Here is a 16361-nt window from a genome sequence, read left to right on the forward strand (position 1 = left end):
GGAAAAGACTTCAACAACGGAACTTAGAAAACGACAAAGAAGCTTGGGAGTTTTTATTGTCAATTAAAGTAGAGACGGGAGAGAACTGACAACAACAAGAACTAAAAGGCGTTAAATCATCACCGTATGTCAAACATTTCCATTGCTCATTCATGAAAAAATGATTTAATTTCCACAATCTGGAACGTGATTTCTTGCCAAAACGACCCTCAAAACCATACCTTTGCGCTCTACAAATTCTTGAAACACTTAAAACTCCCTACGATCTTGAACTCTAGAGTCATCACTCGCATCCTGTTTGACAGGAAACGCACGATCGCGGGTACGTGTTCACGCCTGCCCTGCTTCTCGTTTAAGCTGGGTTCCATGGCGAAGTCCTTATTGTCGGGGGTTTCAATCTTTGTACTGAAAATTACAGTTCAGATCAATCTTATCGATGCGATGTCTTCAATCGCTCCAATTCCTTTTCTAGAAAGATTGAAATTCTGCGTTTTACAGCGGTAAATGATTGCCGAGGCGTTAGCGTAGGTGACATGTATATAAAGAAGTGATTTTCTGCAATACCAAATACGTCACAAGCATTATAAGTCCAGAAGGAACATTTGATGGCATTCGAAATTTGACTCGGGACGTTGTGCTTCTTGCTTCGTACTCCAGAGCTAGCTTGAGTGGAAAATTTTGTGATAATTTCACATTTTACGTCGTAAGATTGCACACAGTCTCGGCAGCAATAGTGTGAAGCGTATTTGCTGTCCATAAAAATCTTTATTTGGTTAACAATTACTGTCATTAAGATGTTCTCTCATAGTGATATATATCGACCCACAAACTTATCTGAGGAATTGGAAATTCAAACCGAGCCGTACAATAGGGGAAGTAGGCAAAAAGAAATTGCACGGCACCAACTCATGCTGGTTAACTTCTTCCTAGAATTTCCTGGATAGTCTGGTGGTTTCCGTCTCAGGCACTCTTCTGATTGAAAAGTGCATGCTTTTGATACGTCTTGAATGTCTAAGCCCAAGACCTTCGAGCTGCGAGCGAGGAAAGACTGGAAATATGGTGGACTTAATTAATGCGTGTAGATTTTGGTAGGAGAGTGAATGGGTTAATCATCTACGTTCCGTTTTGTGCCCCAGGGCTCTGGTGAAGCGGATGCATCGCTGTCTTGATTTGAGGGGATGAGAGCTGCATTCTTCACAACCACTGGGTTAAGATGCAGCCAATCAGCGAGAATTCTTCATTGTTGATTACAGATCTCATCCAATCCTCTCCTGAAAGTTAAACTCTGTCAAATCCATAAGCATAATATAAACGTATTTTGTTGCATTGAAAAGTGTGTAGGCATCGTACTCCACAAGCCATTGGCTATCCAGCTTATATAAATTCAAGTCCCTTTGTAGATGCTGAACTTGTCGGATACCTAGGTATCTGATGTCTCCTGTTCCATCGTGATCGTTCTGCAATCACGGAAAGGAACGAATCTTTGCATTACGGCTCAAGACAATGGGTAGCTACTCACATCAAGAAATTATGGTTCATCATTCCGCAGGGGAGTTCACTTAGTGCGAGACTTGTAGAAATAACAACAAGTGAAATACAGCGAGGGAAAGCTCAAGATCATAACGGCAAAGAAACGATGTAGAATCCATCTACCAAAATTTCCAGCAATCAAGCCATATAATGTTGAAAAAGAGAACTCCAAGTTAGTTATTTGATCTAAACAACACTGTCGGCAGAAGCAAGCAGTGATGATGAGCGAATCAGCAACAGTGATGCATCTATAGCAACGAAAGCCAAGGAGAAACGACAGCGGAAGAGTATTCATTCTTCTCCCAATTTCAAGATTTTCTCAATCCTCCAAACAGTTCCATGATGCGAGTATTATGACTTAGAGTGTGCGGGGACCGAGTATTTGTCCACATTGGTATTAATGCGGCCTGAGACTCGATGTTCCCATTTGTTAGGGACGAGTATGGCTTCTGTAAGATATCTGTGTCTTTGGGATGAGAAATTGGATTATAAAACTGGAATGGAACCCGTATGCAACTCACTAGGGGGATAGTTGTAGATCATAAGGACTGTGGAACGGGTCTAGACAAAAGCTGACTTCAGAATAATCTAGGCGCGCATAGAGAACATTTCACCTTCTCTAGCAGTCATGTGGTAGACGAGTAGTGGTATATTTGTTTGAAGTATCATTCGTATGTTTTGTGCCCTTCGTCCGTCCAGAATATGGACCTACTCGTACATTTTGTCCCTTTCACTATTGCTACACCATCCTTTCCTGACTACCTTGCAGGAGCATCTTCAAACTTCACTTTCCCAACTTTATTAACCTCCGCATAATGAAACCCAGTTGGCACATCCTTTATTTGCTTCGTAACTTGTGGAATCAACTTGGGTTCTTTTGCCAACTCAATAGCTTCCGTTACGGCACCCGGTGGAGCATCCGCAATTTCATTAATATCTTTGTTTGTCAAAATGTCGCTAATCCGTGTTGCCCTTGTAGACATTAAAAGTGTAGTTGGCCCTCTGAATTGTAAAAATAGCCTATCGCCCCAGATAGTCCTTCTCATCGCTGTCCTGAGGGTAAAAGCTATCCTCTTCACAAAATTCCATGAATCTGTTTGTTGCATAACCCTGAAAAATTTGATGTCTGGCAATAACTTACTGAATCCCAAGTTTGGGATCTGTAATTTTAAGATCGATGCCTTTAATCGGTAGGGGAGAGGTAGATTTTGGTTCATTGTGTACGCCACGACATTTCCTGGATGCGCGACAAATTCCTCACCTTCTTTCAGCGTAATTTCGTATATACGACCTGCGCCAGCCAAAGCTACAAGCCCTCTGCCTGTAATTTGAGTGTTTCCCCAGTGAGCGATACTCATGCTTCTGTTCATTGTCGGTGAAACAGATAGCCTATGGCCAGTCCAAGCTAGCAATGCATCTCTCTGAGTGACCATCCAATCTTCTCTTCCATCCAAGTGTAATACCTCCATAGATGTGATCGGATTCTTCGTTGAAACCAGTGCTTTTATAGGACTTGTCGAGGAGATTTTTTGATAGAGGAACGGAATTCCAAGAGGGGCTCGTCGAAATGGTTCAAGAATCGATAATGTGGATTGGGCCTACCCAATTTATCAGCAAGCCATCCTTCCTATCCTAGTGCTTTCACCTCGAGCATGCTGACATTTTCTGCTTTTCCGCTCACTCCAACCAACGTTCCTCGTCGAGTGTATAATGTTTGCGATGCGGACAATGAGACTGAAAGAAGAGAGTAGGGCGCTCCAATGACTTCAAATCTTGCATCTGTGACACTTGTTTTAGTATTCAGCCTCACTATCTTTGCGGGGCTTAAACATACCAGCGGGATCTGTAGAATCAAGAGTCTTGCTTAAAAGATCGCTGTCCAAGGGAGCTTCTGATGCGCTGATTCGAAAATTTCTACATGCGGCGGGTGTATTTTTGATTGAACGGAGCTGCCGCGCACCGCGAGCAGCGCGGCTTACAGATGATCGTGAAATCATGACTGCTTGTCCTCTTTGATATTCAAAGGGAAAAAAAGAGAGGGGCTTCCGTTGTCGTTCGGAAAAGCTGCAGGAGTAGGCTGCATGTGCAATTTTCTGCCTTGTTAATCCTTAGGCGAGGCTGCAATATGAAATGTCGTAATAGCTTCGTACATTGTGGTGCTCACGAAGTCTTTCATAAATTGGTGAATTTCTAGTAGGTAATTCTTTCTTTTCTAATTCTCTCTCGATAAAAGAGGACGATATTCCTCTCGATTGTGCCACTTTCAAATTCCACTTAATTTCGTTTTCACATTGGAAAGTTTCTAAATTCTGGCTGTTTGTTAATTCCTTATCGATAGCTACAACTTTATACATGGGGGTCTTCTTAGAATAGCTGAGGCATGCGCAGTCGATAGTCTATGGGCAGTGAGAATAGATCTGGTTTACGATGAGCTTCCGAAGCTTACATAGCTTCCATGGAGCTTCTTGCATATATGCAAAAGCTTCATTGCGACACCCACAATGGGCAAAACCGGGGGTAGGCCTGAGGGTATTCACAAGCACCAATCGACTGTTGAAAGACATTCCCAAAGGCAGTGCTATCCAGAGCCAATCTTTAAGAAATCCGAAAACAGCGGACGATATACCTGGGGCGACGCCTGAGACGGCGAAAAAAGCCCCTCTTGCCATACCGACAACGGCAAGAAAAGATCCATTGGCCCTCGATGACAAAACAAATAAGGAGCAAAGGAAGGCGGACTGGGCGATTATAAAAGAGATGTCACAGTATTTGTGGCCAAAAGACAACATGGGAACAAGAGTTCGAGTTGGATTATCCCTAGGGTTGCTGGTTGGAGCTAAGGTGTTGAATGTGCAAGTACCTTTCTACTTCAAAAGCATTGTCGATGCCATGAATGTCGATTTTGCTACCCTTGGAGGCACAGCTACGACCGTCGCCGGATCGATGATATTGGCTTATGGACTTACCAGGATTGGGGCTACTTTGTTTCAAGAAGTACGGAATGCTGTCTTCGCCAGCGTTGCTCAGAAGGCTATCAGAAGGGTAGCTTGCAATGTTTTTGATCATCTATTGAGACTTGATCTCAATTTCCATCTCTCGAAGCAAACCGGTGGGCTGACAAGAGCTATCGACCGTGGTACGAAAGGAATTAGCTTCTTGCTCACATCCATGGTTTTCCACATTTTCCCGACAGTGTTAGAGATATCCATGGTTTGCGGTATCTTGACATATCAATATGGTGCCAAATTCGCGGCTATCACGGCTCTCACCATGGTGGGATATACAGCATTTACCATCTCGACTACTGCTTGGAGAACAAAATTTCGTAGAGCCGCCAATGCCGCTGATAATAAAGGCTCGACAGTTGCTGTAGACTCTCTTATCAACTATGAGGCAGTCAAGTACTTCAACAACGAGAAATACGAAGTTGGTAGATATGACCAGGCACTCAAAGCTTACGAGAAATCATCCATCAAGGTCGCAACATCTTTAGCATTCCTCAATAGTGGACAAAACTTGATCTTCTCAAGTGCATTAACTGCCATGATGTACCTAGCTGCAGATGGTGTAGCTACAGGAAACCTGACAGTGGGTGATCTTGTAATGGTCAACCAATTAGTCTTTCAGCTTTCGGTTCCCTTAAATTTCCTTGGATCAGTATACCGAGAACTTCGACAATCTTTGTTGGACATGGAAACGCTTTTCAACCTGCAAAAGGTCAATGTGGCTGTCAGGGAAGCTCCAAATGCGAAGCCCCTGCAGCTAACTAAAGGCGGCGAGATCACATTCGAGAATGTAACGTTTGGTTACCATCCAGACCGTCCGATCCTGAAGAATCTCAGCATGACCATTCCTGCTGGCAAAAAAATTGCTATTGTTGGACCTAGTGGTTGTGGAAAATCAACGGTCCTCCGACTCTTATTCCGTTTCTATGATGTTCAAGAGGGAAGAATTTTGATTGACGGTCAAGATATCCGGAATGTAAGTTTGGAGTCACTGAGGAGAGCGATTGGCGTCGTTCCTCAAGACACACCGCTTTTCAATGATTCAATTGAACACAACATCAGATATGGTAATTTGGAGGCATCTGACGAAAAAGTCAAAGAAGCAGCACAACGTGCAAAGATTCATAGCATTATCACAACGCTCCCCGATGGATATAAAACCATGGTCGGTGAACGGGGAATGATGATTTCTGGAGGAGAAAAGCAAAGATTGGCAGTATCAAGACTTATCTTGAAAGATCCTCCGCTGTTATTCTTTGACGAGGCGACATCTGCATTGGATACACATACGGAACAGGCACTCATGCAAAATATCAACAGCATATTGAAAGAGAAATCGAGGACTAGTGTTTTCGTTGCTCATCGGCTCCGAACAATCTTTGATAGCGATAAAATCATCGTACTGAAGGACGGGTCAGTGGCTGAAAATGGGACGCATAGAGAATTGGTCGATACTGGTGGGGTATATTCCGATCTCTGGAGTGGTAAGCATCTTATCTCATTCTTATCATTGTGTTCTCTGTCTCACCATTGCTACAGTACAAGAAACTCTTTTTGCCGAAACGGAGAAGGGTAAAGAACAAGAAGTCAATACTCCAGACGTCTCGAAAGAGGAGAGTAGATAGATTTGATCGATAAGGAATTGTTATCTTGAATGGGCCAGATGCATACATGCCGCAGGGTAACCCCCAAGTCCCACCAATCGAGGCTGCATACATGTGGGACCAGTCGTTCTTGTGTGCTTCAAACCCCCGTAATACTGGATGACTTTTACCCCTCAACCACTGTACAGTACAGACCACCAAGCATCAACTTTCAAAGTGAACGCATTATTGCGCATTGTTTGCATCTGTTTCATGATTTTAAATGAACGAGTTGTGGAATTGAATGAACATAACGATCGTGTTCGGCGCTGCACAAAATTGATCCAGACAAGCACCCACTTTAGAATTACTCGGGAAGACGGGTTCTAAATCAAGAAAAAAGGCCTAACGAGTCACAGAGTCGGCTGGGGAATGAAGACGAGACTGAGAAGAGCCTTTTTGGCACTTAGTTAGACCTTTTCCCGAAAGGAAATTTGATTTGACAACGCTTTGATCATGTAGTGATGGGTCCAGATGGCGTCTTCCATGCTCTTGAGTTCTTCTAGGGAAACATCCGGGGCTGCTTGGAAAGTTGTACTACCCTGACCACTTTCAATGTAGAAAACGTGCCAACGGTTGATTGTGCCTTGGAGCTTATACTATTCCAGTCTAACCCTCCGATCATGATCCGATATCATTGGATGCTAGACGAAAATCCATAATTTCCATCTGAATGGTCAGACCATGCCAGTTTCCGAGCCACTCCCCATGAGGAGCATCCACTTTTCATCGGATCAGTGCAGCTCTATTTGTCTTAGACTGTCATGGATAAAATGATGATTCATGTAGAATCCTTGTATTTCACTCATTTCTTGTGGATTTTCTAATACTTTGGATGGAGCAGCATCCAAATTCGAGGGGATCTCAGGGAATACAAAAAATGTGCAGAAATGCAAGCAGAAGCAAGTAGGAAAATCTGTGGGTGAAGAGCTACGGGGCACACTTACTTGTAGAGACTAGAGCTTTCTATATGGCTTATCGCCAAGGACCAGAAGGTATTCTTTTCTTTCTGTCTTGCCTCAACAACTCGGTGAAGTGAAGGTCTGTTCATCTATTCATTCTTGAGATTTCCTGACTCGACGCATATTCGAAATATATACAAGCATATAAACATCTTCGAGTTCTGAATTTCACCGACTGTTGTAAATATCGTACTTCCTCATTGATCTACTTACCTAAAACAAACGAAATCTCGCGACTTGTTTGATACTTGATCTTGACGACTAAGGACAGCCATTACTGTTTTCATTTCGCAGATAGTACGGACGAAGCACCTCTGACGGGCTCGGAACACTCTTTCCAAATCGATCTACCAATCCTTTCCGATATCAGTCTTCACACTCTCTGAACCAACCAATTTATTCACTCTCTCGCTTCTCTTCTCCTTCATTTTGTCTGACGACCAAATCCTCCCACGATCACAATCTCACTCAACCACTCCACGCCCCACAACCCACACAAACGCAACCATGGTTAAACTTATCGACATGATCAACCAGAAGTTGGAGCTCTACAGGCTTGAGAAGCGATATATCAATAGTCGAAACCGTCGCAGCACATTTGTCTCGGATGCAGTATATGTCGACGGTGAATACTACTCTGCAAACAACACATATTCTGCAAACTGCACAGCAGGCGACGGAGATAGTGGAAGCAATTCATCCTCATCAAAGGAAAGCAAAGTTTCAAAAGATACAACGGGAAAGACAATGGCGTCAACAAGATCGAAGAGATCGAGTCTGATGGATTGGAGGCGAGGAAGTGTAAGGGGGAAACATGGCGATAGGGAAGGGACGAAGGTTAGTGTAAGAGAGTTGAATTGGGATGGAAGCGTGAGATCATAACTTGTAATTGCTACTGGTGAAGAAGTGGTTCGATTCTTTCAAGTGGATGCATTGTTGAATGCACACTGGTTCAATGCTTTTCAGCGATAAAGTTTTCTTGTTTACGGATTTTATGATTGTGATTAAGTAGGGGGGTTACCAGCAATCACCCTTTGTTATTTGTTAAGTTGAGCATTTGCTGCTCGGCGGCTAGAGGGTGGAGTTTATTTATTTTCTTTGTTCATATTTTGCTGGCATTATTGGAGAAAAGTCGATGGTGAATGGGACGGGGTACTTGATAACTGGTCAAGGGGCAGAAATCAAGATGGTATCTCATTTGCATATATAACAAATACTCTTAGATGGAGAACATAGAGTAGTAAATACTCATTATATAAGAGTAAAATTATCTACGTTCTTATAAAGATGCCGTTCAACGTTTTTTCATTTTTTTTCTTTCCACACTATATTGATTCCCTAAGAGTTTTAGCATGAATCTATGGGAAGATCTAGGTACGGGTGGTAGACTTGGGAAGAGTTATCTGCATAATCATGAAGTAGGAACATAACGAACATGCTTCATAAGCCTTTTCTACACGCTTGATGTTTCTCTCACCACTGCTTTCCTCTCACAAAGCAACAAATTCCCATCGATAGATCTGGTTGAAGTGCACAATCTTCTTTGTTGTTAAGATTCGAAATTACCCAACGCATCAGCAGGTATGAATGCTCTCTTTGTGTTGCCGGAAAGCACATACTGAACAAAGCATGTCAAGGCAAGCTCACTTAACGAATCGCAAAGCAGAAGCTCGATAGGCATTAAGTGCAATAGAATCCAGCAATCAAAATTCTACAACTTCATGTGTAATCACATACATTAATCTTTAATTACCATTCCTTGTAATAATACATCAAGATGGAAATCAGTTCAGCTATGGAAGAGGCCGAAAGATACCTCAAACAGAGCCAAGGTTGGGCGCCAGTACATATTGGTAAAGACTGGGTTGCTGTCAAACGTCTGGGTGGTGGTTCTTATGGCATAGCTACTCTGTTTGAATATCGGGGGTCTAATAAGGATGTATCGCCGCGGAAAATAGTGGTTAAACAGGAAGGAGGCGCAGGTTTGAATCTGAAACAGGAGAGTAGGATGATACAAAGTCTTATGAAGTACGAGAGTGACCATATCATCAAGATTTATAGGGCTTATCATCGGACTATGGGCATGGTGAGCTACTGCTTCCCTTTATAATCCAGCTAGAAGATACTGCCTGCAACCAGAGATGTTCTGATACTATGCTTTACTAATGCAGTCGTACTTAGGGGACAAACGACGCTATGGACCGGGCCATTGTAACTATTTCCAAGTGGCAGGATAATGTCAGGAAGCGCGACACCGATATCCAGCAACAACTCAAGAAAAGATATGATGTCGCAAGGATTTATCTAGAATTTGCATCTGGAGGAGACCTATGGAGTTGGATGAACGAAAACTGCTTAGAACTGGACCCCCCAGAGGAATTTGTTTTTAGAATATGGGAATGTTTGTTGAAGGCACTGATGGTTTTGAAATATGGCACAGAGAACCCACATGATTCACTCTTTGATAAAGAGCCATGGAAAACTCACCATCAAGAAATTGCGCATTTTGATATCAAGGGACCAAATAGTAAGTTGCACTCCAGAACCGGAGTTCTCTTGCCAATAACGATGTTAACATTGTGTAGTCTTGTGAGTAAAAAAGCCTTTGTACACATTTCCGTTTCCATATCAGAGACAAAAAGCACGAATATAGGCAGAGTGTATTGCAAATATATGGAATCTCTATCAGAAGACTGATTGCTAAATGTTTCTCCATGCAGAATTGGCGATAATCCTCGACCGGGCCATGAACGTGTTCCAGTTCACAAGGTGCGTAATGATTTTTTTTTCACAAAGTCTCATGATTTCAAATGTTGAGAATTCAAATCCAAATAGTGCTAACTTAAATCCAACCATAGCTTGCTGACTTCGGGCTTGCACTTGAAGTTCCTGACGCTGATGAATTGAAAAAGAATAGTGCTAAACGGCGAGAATGGCTCAAGATAGCTCAAGGACGCAATAGCTATTTCGCACCTGTATGAACCTTATTTATTAGTTTCCTTTGTATTTCAAGCTCCGTTCCGATCAGTCCTATCAGTCCTATTAGTCTCATCATTCCTGTCACTTCAACTGACTCATTAACAGGAACAATATCTGGTGACCAATCCAAACCGCATAATAGGTACCGCAACCGACATGTGGAATGTTGGTAACGTTATCTACCAATGCTTAGCAAGTTGTCATCCTGTCCCCTACAATGAATACTTCGAGACAAGACTCGAACCCGATCCCTCCGAGACAATCCTAACCATGGGCAAACTTCTCTTGGATCCCGACCGAGACATGTATAGTAAAAGATTGAGGGGATTGATTTTAAGGTCTCTAGCATACAACCCTAGAGATCGTTTGGATGTAAGGGAATTACTATTAACTGTACAAGAAACTCTGGAATTTTGGAATTTTGGCGAAAATCATGATTTGTTTTTGGAAAATGTTTTTGGAGGTGATGATATGTGGTATGAAAAATTCCCCGATGCCATTCGAAAAAGGAAATACGAAGAAATGCAGATAGCAAGGTTACAGAAGAGATACATGCTACGCAAACCAGACTACAGTAATCCAAAGTCGTGGAAACTGGAAGAAGATGAGTATGATTACGATGATTACGAGCTTTTGTTTCCGACCCGCAAAGCGGTTCAAATGGGGTATAGAGAAATGCCGTTCGAATTAGGAGAACCGGTACTCAACCCGATATTCCCTCCTAAGCAGAGAATAGAGCGCCAGGTCGGACCAGATGGATGGATAGTAAATCCTCGCAGGCGAGATGCTGATGATCCAGAGGATGATCCGGAAGATGATCCGGAAGATCCTCAAGGAGATCAACCCGCCTATAATAGGGGAAAAGGAAAAGGAAGACCAAAACTTCAAAAGACCTTGATCATCAAGCAAAGCAGAAAAAGATTGCGCCCACGCGAATCTTCAGAGCCTCGGCCCTGGATAAATACTCCGTTTGTTGATGTCCCCGCAAGAGAACTAGCCCCAAGAGGACGAGCCCCAAGAGGACGAGGAGCCCCAAGAGGACGAGGAGTCATAAGAAGACGAGCTCGAAAAATCGTCCAAGCCCCACGTAAACAACCAGCTCTTATACCGCCGGCTCGTGTATCGCCAGCCCGCGAAGTAAAGAGACAACGAATAGCAGAAGACCTCAACTCTCCGCAATTTTATGGAAAGGAATATAAAATGAGTAGTGCGGGGAATTTGATGGTTCGGCGTGCGGGACCTTCGCCTGGATCGGGAGAATTGGAGGTGGAGAGGAGCACGCCGTGGGCTTTGAATCCACCGAGCCCAGAAAGTCCTGATAGAAGTGTACGAGATGACTATGATATCGATGATGATGGCTATTATGATTAGGATTGAGATGTGGGATGGATTTCAAGATTGTGGACCGAAGTTGCTCGATTACTTTAGGTGGCACATCATGAAAGGAGGGACAAATTGCTCGTTGTGCTCGAGGGCTTATGCGTGAATGGCTAGAGTTCAAGGGATGTTAGGGTTTTTAGTCAAGCTGCTATATTGAAGGCATGTAGTGGAAGTGTATTGAAATTTATATCTCATGGTAATGTTAGATAGGTAGTATAGTATCAGATTTCAGTGAAATTCCGTTCTCCTTAACTGTTATTGGTCTGAAGTAAGACAAAACTGAGTATCCCTCCAATAGAAAAGACAAGGTCGAATGGGTAAGAACAAACGTCTATCTCTATGGAACCCGGTAACAACAAAAGATTATAGTTCGTCAACTACAGGCATATCGTTGCCAACACCAATCTCGGGGTCGACAACTAAATTCCCTACTTCAATTTCCTCGGCCACTGGCTCTGAGTCGGTTTCTGTACTTTTCACGAAATCATCAACTACTAATCTTGCTACATTTTTGCCCATCAATGCACTTGTTTCCATGGTGCTGATGAAAGATTCGATACCACTAGTGTAGTAAATACCAGGCGCCAGTTGAATCTCTTCGAATGTTACGCGAGGGTATTCGTATGGATAGGAGTTCCAGACGTGGGGGTAGTACCATGTTATTGTGTTATTTGCTGTAGGAGAAATGGTGGTAAGGTCTTCAGGAACAGGGACTTCGCTATTGAGGATTGAAGAAAGGAACTCGGAAGTCAGGGGGCGAGGAGAGAAGATCTTGTAAAGGTTTTCATATTCGAGGGTGGTAGGATTGATGACTCTGCGGAGAGTGGAGATGGAAAAAAAGCCAACGGGACCGGCGAACTCTTTAGGATCAGTGGGGGCGGGAATGTTTTTGGGGAGAGTGGTGAGGATTGCGGTGGGGACTTGCTCGTTAGGGCCGAGGTTGAAATAGGCTGGGTTGAGGCCATAGGGAGAGGTGAAGAGAGTTACGTGAAGGGTTACGTAGGGAATTTCGTCGGGGGTATGTTGAAGGAGATCAGATGCCATTTTGATATCGGCGTATTGAAGTGGAGCGGCGATAATGATAGTGTCGAATGGTTCTTCATTAATATGGGAAACACCGGTAGCATCTGTAGTAATGGTTTTGACATTGTACTTCTCTTGGTCTCGAACTTGGGAAATCTCGGTGATGGTGTGGTTTAGACGAACGGTGGCATTTGAGGATTGAATCATGTTGTCAAAGATTTGCCAATTGCCACCTTGAATCTGCATTGCACCTTCGATTGCCATACAAACCATCGTCTCTACGCCATGAATGACGTTTAGGTTTTGACCATAGTTGACTCGAGTAGATGCTTGAATCAGATCAGTTGTGAACGAGCCTTCAATCTAGATATTGTTAGTTTCAGTATGATAGGACATGCAGTTAGACTCACATTGTTTTGAGCCAAAAACTGTTCGCCCGTTACAGATGCCACAGATTTGAGGTCTAGTTCCTCTATTCTTTCCGTGAGAGATCTAAACGGAAAGTATGGCGCCTCATAAAGTTGCAAGAACTTTGCAACGACAGTTTTCATCAAGCGTTGAGTCTTCAATGGGGCAAGTCCATATTTCCAAAACATCTTTGCAATATCCCAGTACTTCCAGTCACTGTCTTTCTGAGTATAAACAAATTCTGCTCCATCCCAGATACCAAGAACTTCAACTTCTTCGGTATTGGACGATTGCGCATGCAAGTCGAATTCTCGGCTTGCATTCTTTAGAATTGCATTGACGTCAACGAAGATACTGGCTCCTAATTCCACGGGCTCCAATGAATTGCCATATGCGTTCACCGTGGTCGAACGACCTCCAATATAAGAGGATCGTTCGAAAACAGTGACATTAATTGCAAGGTCGGATTCAGCAGCATACTTTTGTAAATGATATGCCGAGGAAGACCCGCCTGCTCCAGCACCTGATATTCTGTTAGTGAAAGACAATTGGAGTAAAAGTCGTATGTTGATGCCGAATGGAAGTATATCATCAGGACATCAGACGGTATGCAGATTCCCCATCAACTTTGAGGCAATATGCAAGAGCACCAAAGGAAATAGATAAATGGTAGTCAGCTAGGGGATGGGACAACACCCCTATTCTGGGTCCCTCTGGAAGATGGAGATTATAACCAAAGTTGTACTCAATAGAGGGAAGATCATCATGGAAGATCACACGGCAACATCGACGATAATGGTGGGAGAAGAAGTATCAATATACATACCAATGATTGCAATTCGTTTTGCATGACTATCAGCATACTCGTACGTTGTTGATTCTATAATGGGCTCTTGTTCAGCAACAGCTTGAAACTTGAATGGCCATGACAGAAACCCAAGACTCTCTCCAGAGAGAAAAGCAACAATAATGGCTAACACGAGATTCCAGCCTCGATACATCTTGAAGATATTGAACAAATAATGGATAAATAATGGATGGAATTATTTATTAACAGATTCGTGGTCAGCGTAAACAATGCCTTGTAGCTTAAAATGGTAGCCTCGCCTTAGTGCCAAATTGAGACTAGCGTGAACCTCGTGTGGGAATTCACGTCGCCCATAGAAAAAAAAGCTCGCGACGTTGAGGGACAAAATACACAGCTTCCCGCCACGATAACGACATATAACTTCATTTTAGTTACATACGAAGTTATTGTATTCTGTCAGAATGTCTGCCGCACAGCTTTTGAACCCAAAGGCGGAGTCCAGAGTATGATTTTTCCCATCCAAATTTGAGATGCAGCTGCTGATCTATAGTAGAGAAGAGGGGAAGCTTTGAAAGTCAATATCAGTGCAGGTGAAGGTTTACAAGATGTTTTAAAGTCAAACTTGGGTCCTATGGGAACCATTAAAATGTTAGTTTTCCTCCTCCCACTGAGCCTAGAACATGCTAACATTTCCAAAGGTTGGTTGACGGTGCTGGAGCGGTATGAAAGTCTTCTTGATGCAACAACGAAATAATCTAATGATCGATCCGCAGATAAAACTCACAAAGGATGGAAACGTTCTGTTACGTGAAATGCAAATACAAAACCCTACGGCAGTCATGATTGCACGAGCAGCAACCGCACAAGATGATATTTGTGGTGATGGCACAACCTCAGTTGTTCTTCTTGTTGGAGAGCTTTTGAAACAGGCAGATAGATATATTTCCGAAGGTTTACATCCCAGAATCATTACAGATGGATATGAGATTGCAAAGACAGAAGCGTTGAAGGTGGGTAGGATATCACATATTGGCGGGGTAATACTGACACTTTGCAGTTCTTGGACACCTTCAAGATTGAGAAGGAAGTCGACCGCGAACTTTTACTTTGCGTTGCACGAACCTCCCTTTCTACAAAACTTAACCACACTTTGGCAGAAAAGCTCACCCCTGATATCGTCGATGCTGTCCTATCGATTTACCAAGCCCCGGCAAAACCTGATCTTCACATGGTCGAAATTATGAAGATGCAACACAGAACCGCCTCAGAGACTCAGTTGATCCGAGGTCTTGCGTTAGATCACGGTGCTAGACATCCAGATATGCCAAAGAAGGTCGAGAACGCATTTATTCTCAGCTTAAACGTCAGTTTGGAGTACGAGAAGTCCGAAATCAACTCCGGTTTCTACTATTCGAGCGCGGAACAAAGAGATAAACTCGTGGAGAGCGAACGCCGTTTTGTTGACGAGAAATTAAGAAAAATTGTTGAGTTAAAGAAGGAGGTTTGCGGAAACGACCCCAAGAAAGGCTTCGTTATTATCAACCAGAAGGGTATTGATCCATTATCACTCGATGTCTTGGTCAAGAACGGAATCTTTGCTCTGAGAAGAGCTAAGCGAAGAAACATGGAAAGATTACAATTGATTTGTGGTGGTACAGCACAGAACAGTGTGGACGATTTAACCCCTGAAATCCTCGGATGGGCTGGAAACGTTTATGAGCATCAATTGGGAGAGGAGAAGTACACTTTCATCGAGGATGTAAAGGAGCCAAAATCTGTGACCCTTCTCATCAAGGGACCAAATCAACACACGATTACTCAAATCACCGATGCAGTCCGTGATGGTCTTCGAAGTGTTTACAACATGATTGTAGACAAGAGCGTTGTACCAGGAGCTGGTGCTTTCCAGGTTGCTTGCGCAGCCCATTTGAACAGCGAAGCTTTCCGTAAGACTGTCAAGGGTAAGGCGAAGTGGGGTGTTCAAGCTTTTGCTGATGCCCTCCTCGTCATCCCTAAAACTTTGGCGGCAAATGCTGGTCATGACATTCAAGATTCGCGTAAGTGGCATTTCCACCCTAACCTTATTCATCTCGCTAACATGTGCATCACAGTTGCTAGCTTACAGGACGAGCAAGCAGAAGGCAATATTGTTGGCCTTGATCTCAAGACTGGTGAACCTATGGACCCAGTCTTGGAGGGTGTATATGATTCCTTCCGCGTGCTGAGGAATTGTGTTGCATCGAGTTCTGGTATTGCGTCCAATCTTTTGCTCTGTGATGAATTGCTCAAGGCACGTCAAATGGGTAGAGCAAAGGGCCCGGGTGATATGGATGGATAAAGTCATGAATAAAAGAAGCCTAATGATCATTTGTAACGACTTTATTGGGAAGGTAGATAAAATACATGCATGGTATTTTTATAGGTTGGCTTCTCATTTGTTTTGAGACGTAACTCTGTATAATATTACCGTATCTAGAGAGGTCATGTAGAGTGTTTACCATATTCATACCTAGGGAAATAGAGATGAAATGAATGATTTGATGAAAACAATTGTTGTTGCTGTTGTTGCTGTTGTTGTTGTTATTATGTAATATAAAAGTTACTAGTTAGTAGTATGAAGTTT

The 16361-nt window shown here is 43.1% G+C and overlaps 6 protein-coding genes across 6 annotated transcripts; 4 read left to right on the forward strand and 2 right to left on the reverse strand.

Moving 5' to 3' along the window:
• Positions 1 to 2159: 2159 nt before the first annotated feature.
• Bcaim24 lies at positions 2160 to 3583 on the reverse strand. Its single transcript, XM_024697376.1, has 3 exons — positions 3365 to 3583; positions 3191 to 3309; positions 2160 to 3128 (listed from the first exon to the last, which is right to left on the reverse strand). Exons 1-3 carry the CDS (start codon positions 3525 to 3527, stop codon positions 2289 to 2291), a joined length of 1122 nt encoding a protein of 373 aa, XP_024553191.1. The 5' UTR covers positions 3528 to 3583; the 3' UTR covers positions 2160 to 2288.
• Positions 3584 to 3685: 102 nt separating this feature from the next.
• Positions 3686 to 6887, forward strand: Bcatm1. Its single transcript, XM_001553603.2, has 2 exons — positions 3686 to 6019; positions 6075 to 6887. Exons 1-2 carry the CDS (start codon positions 3958 to 3960, stop codon positions 6158 to 6160), a joined length of 2148 nt encoding a protein of 715 aa, XP_001553653.2. The 5' UTR covers positions 3686 to 3957; the 3' UTR covers positions 6161 to 6887.
• A 276-nt stretch (positions 6888 to 7163) lies between these two features.
• On the forward strand, positions 7164 to 8398 carry BCIN_15g00840 (hypothetical protein). The gene has a single exon (XM_024697377.1). The coding sequence runs from the start codon at positions 7648 to 7650 to the stop codon at positions 8020 to 8022; it is 375 nt and encodes a 124-aa protein (XP_024553192.1). The 5' UTR covers positions 7164 to 7647; the 3' UTR covers positions 8023 to 8398.
• Positions 8399 to 8832: 434 nt separating this feature from the next.
• On the forward strand, positions 8833 to 11619 carry BCIN_15g00850 (hypothetical protein). Its single transcript, XM_024697378.1, has 6 exons — positions 8833 to 9226; positions 9322 to 9667; positions 9726 to 9729; positions 9861 to 9909; positions 9999 to 10115; positions 10225 to 11619. Exons 1-6 carry the CDS (start codon positions 8918 to 8920, stop codon positions 11488 to 11490), a joined length of 2091 nt encoding a protein of 696 aa, XP_024553193.1. The 5' UTR covers positions 8833 to 8917; the 3' UTR covers positions 11491 to 11619.
• Positions 11620 to 11653: 34 nt separating this feature from the next.
• On the reverse strand, positions 11654 to 13997 carry BCIN_15g00860 (hypothetical protein). The gene is made up of 3 exons (XM_001553607.2): positions 13757 to 13997; positions 12933 to 13453; positions 11654 to 12885 (listed from the first exon to the last, which is right to left on the reverse strand). The coding sequence occupies exons 1-3, from the start codon at positions 13929 to 13931 to the stop codon at positions 11863 to 11865; spliced, it is 1719 nt and encodes a 572-aa protein (XP_001553657.1). The 5' UTR covers positions 13932 to 13997; the 3' UTR covers positions 11654 to 11862.
• Positions 13998 to 14117: 120 nt separating this feature from the next.
• Bccct6 lies at positions 14118 to 16287 on the forward strand. The gene is made up of 6 exons (XM_001553608.2): positions 14118 to 14241; positions 14292 to 14386; positions 14437 to 14458; positions 14512 to 14748; positions 14796 to 15795; positions 15850 to 16287. Exons 1-6 carry the CDS (start codon positions 14200 to 14202, stop codon positions 16074 to 16076), a joined length of 1623 nt encoding a protein of 540 aa, XP_001553658.1. The 5' UTR covers positions 14118 to 14199; the 3' UTR covers positions 16077 to 16287.
• Positions 16288 to 16361: the final 74 nt, after the last annotated feature.

This window comes from Botrytis cinerea, chromosome 15, assembly GCF_000143535.2.
Source record: "Botrytis cinerea B05.10 chromosome 15, complete sequence".
Taxonomy (NCBI): Eukaryota; Fungi; Ascomycota; class Leotiomycetes; order Helotiales; family Sclerotiniaceae; genus Botrytis; species Botrytis cinerea.

Coding starts and splice junctions, on each gene's coding strand:
- Bcaim24 (XM_024697376.1), bottom strand. CDS start 3,527: ATGATTTCACGATCATCTGTAAGCCGCGCTGCTCGCGGTGCGCGGCAG. Junction 3,310..3,364: donor TGATTCTACAGATCCCGCTG/GTATGTTTAAGC, acceptor CAAGTGTCACAG/ATGCAAGATTTGAAGTCATT. Junction 3,129..3,190: donor TGAGCGGAAAAGCAGAAAAT/GTCAGCATGCTC, acceptor TAAATTGGGTAG/GCCCAATCCACATTATCGAT.
- Bcatm1 (XM_001553603.2), top strand. CDS start 3,958: ATGAGCTTCCGAAGCTTACATAGCTTCCATGGAGCTTCTTGCATATAT. Junction 6,020..6,074: donor ATATTCCGATCTCTGGAGTG/GTAAGCATCTTA, acceptor CCATTGCTACAG/TACAAGAAACTCTTTTTGCC.
- BCIN_15g00840 (XM_024697377.1), top strand. CDS start 7,648: ATGGTTAAACTTATCGACATGATCAACCAGAAGTTGGAGCTCTACAGG.
- BCIN_15g00850 (XM_024697378.1), top strand. CDS start 8,918: ATGGAAATCAGTTCAGCTATGGAAGAGGCCGAAAGATACCTCAAACAG. Junction 9,910..9,998: donor AACGTGTTCCAGTTCACAAG/GTGCGTAATGAT, acceptor ATCCAACCATAG/CTTGCTGACTTCGGGCTTGC. Junction 10,116..10,224: donor GCAATAGCTATTTCGCACCT/GTATGAACCTTA, acceptor ACTCATTAACAG/GAACAATATCTGGTGACCAA.
- BCIN_15g00860 (XM_001553607.2), bottom strand. CDS start 13,931: ATGTATCGAGGCTGGAATCTCGTGTTAGCCATTATTGTTGCTTTTCTC. Junction 13,454..13,756: donor AAAACGAATTGCAATCATTG/GTATGTATATTG, acceptor ACAGAATATCAG/GTGCTGGAGCAGGCGGGTCT. Junction 12,886..12,932: donor AGTTTTTGGCTCAAAACAAT/GTGAGTCTAACT, acceptor AACAATATCTAG/ATTGAAGGCTCGTTCACAAC.
- Bccct6 (XM_001553608.2), top strand. CDS start 14,200: ATGTCTGCCGCACAGCTTTTGAACCCAAAGGCGGAGTCCAGA. Junction 14,242..14,291: donor ACCCAAAGGCGGAGTCCAGA/GTATGATTTTTC, acceptor GATCTATAGTAG/AGAAGAGGGGAAGCTTTGAA. Junction 15,796..15,849: donor TCATGACATTCAAGATTCGC/GTAAGTGGCATT, acceptor TGTGCATCACAG/TTGCTAGCTTACAGGACGAG.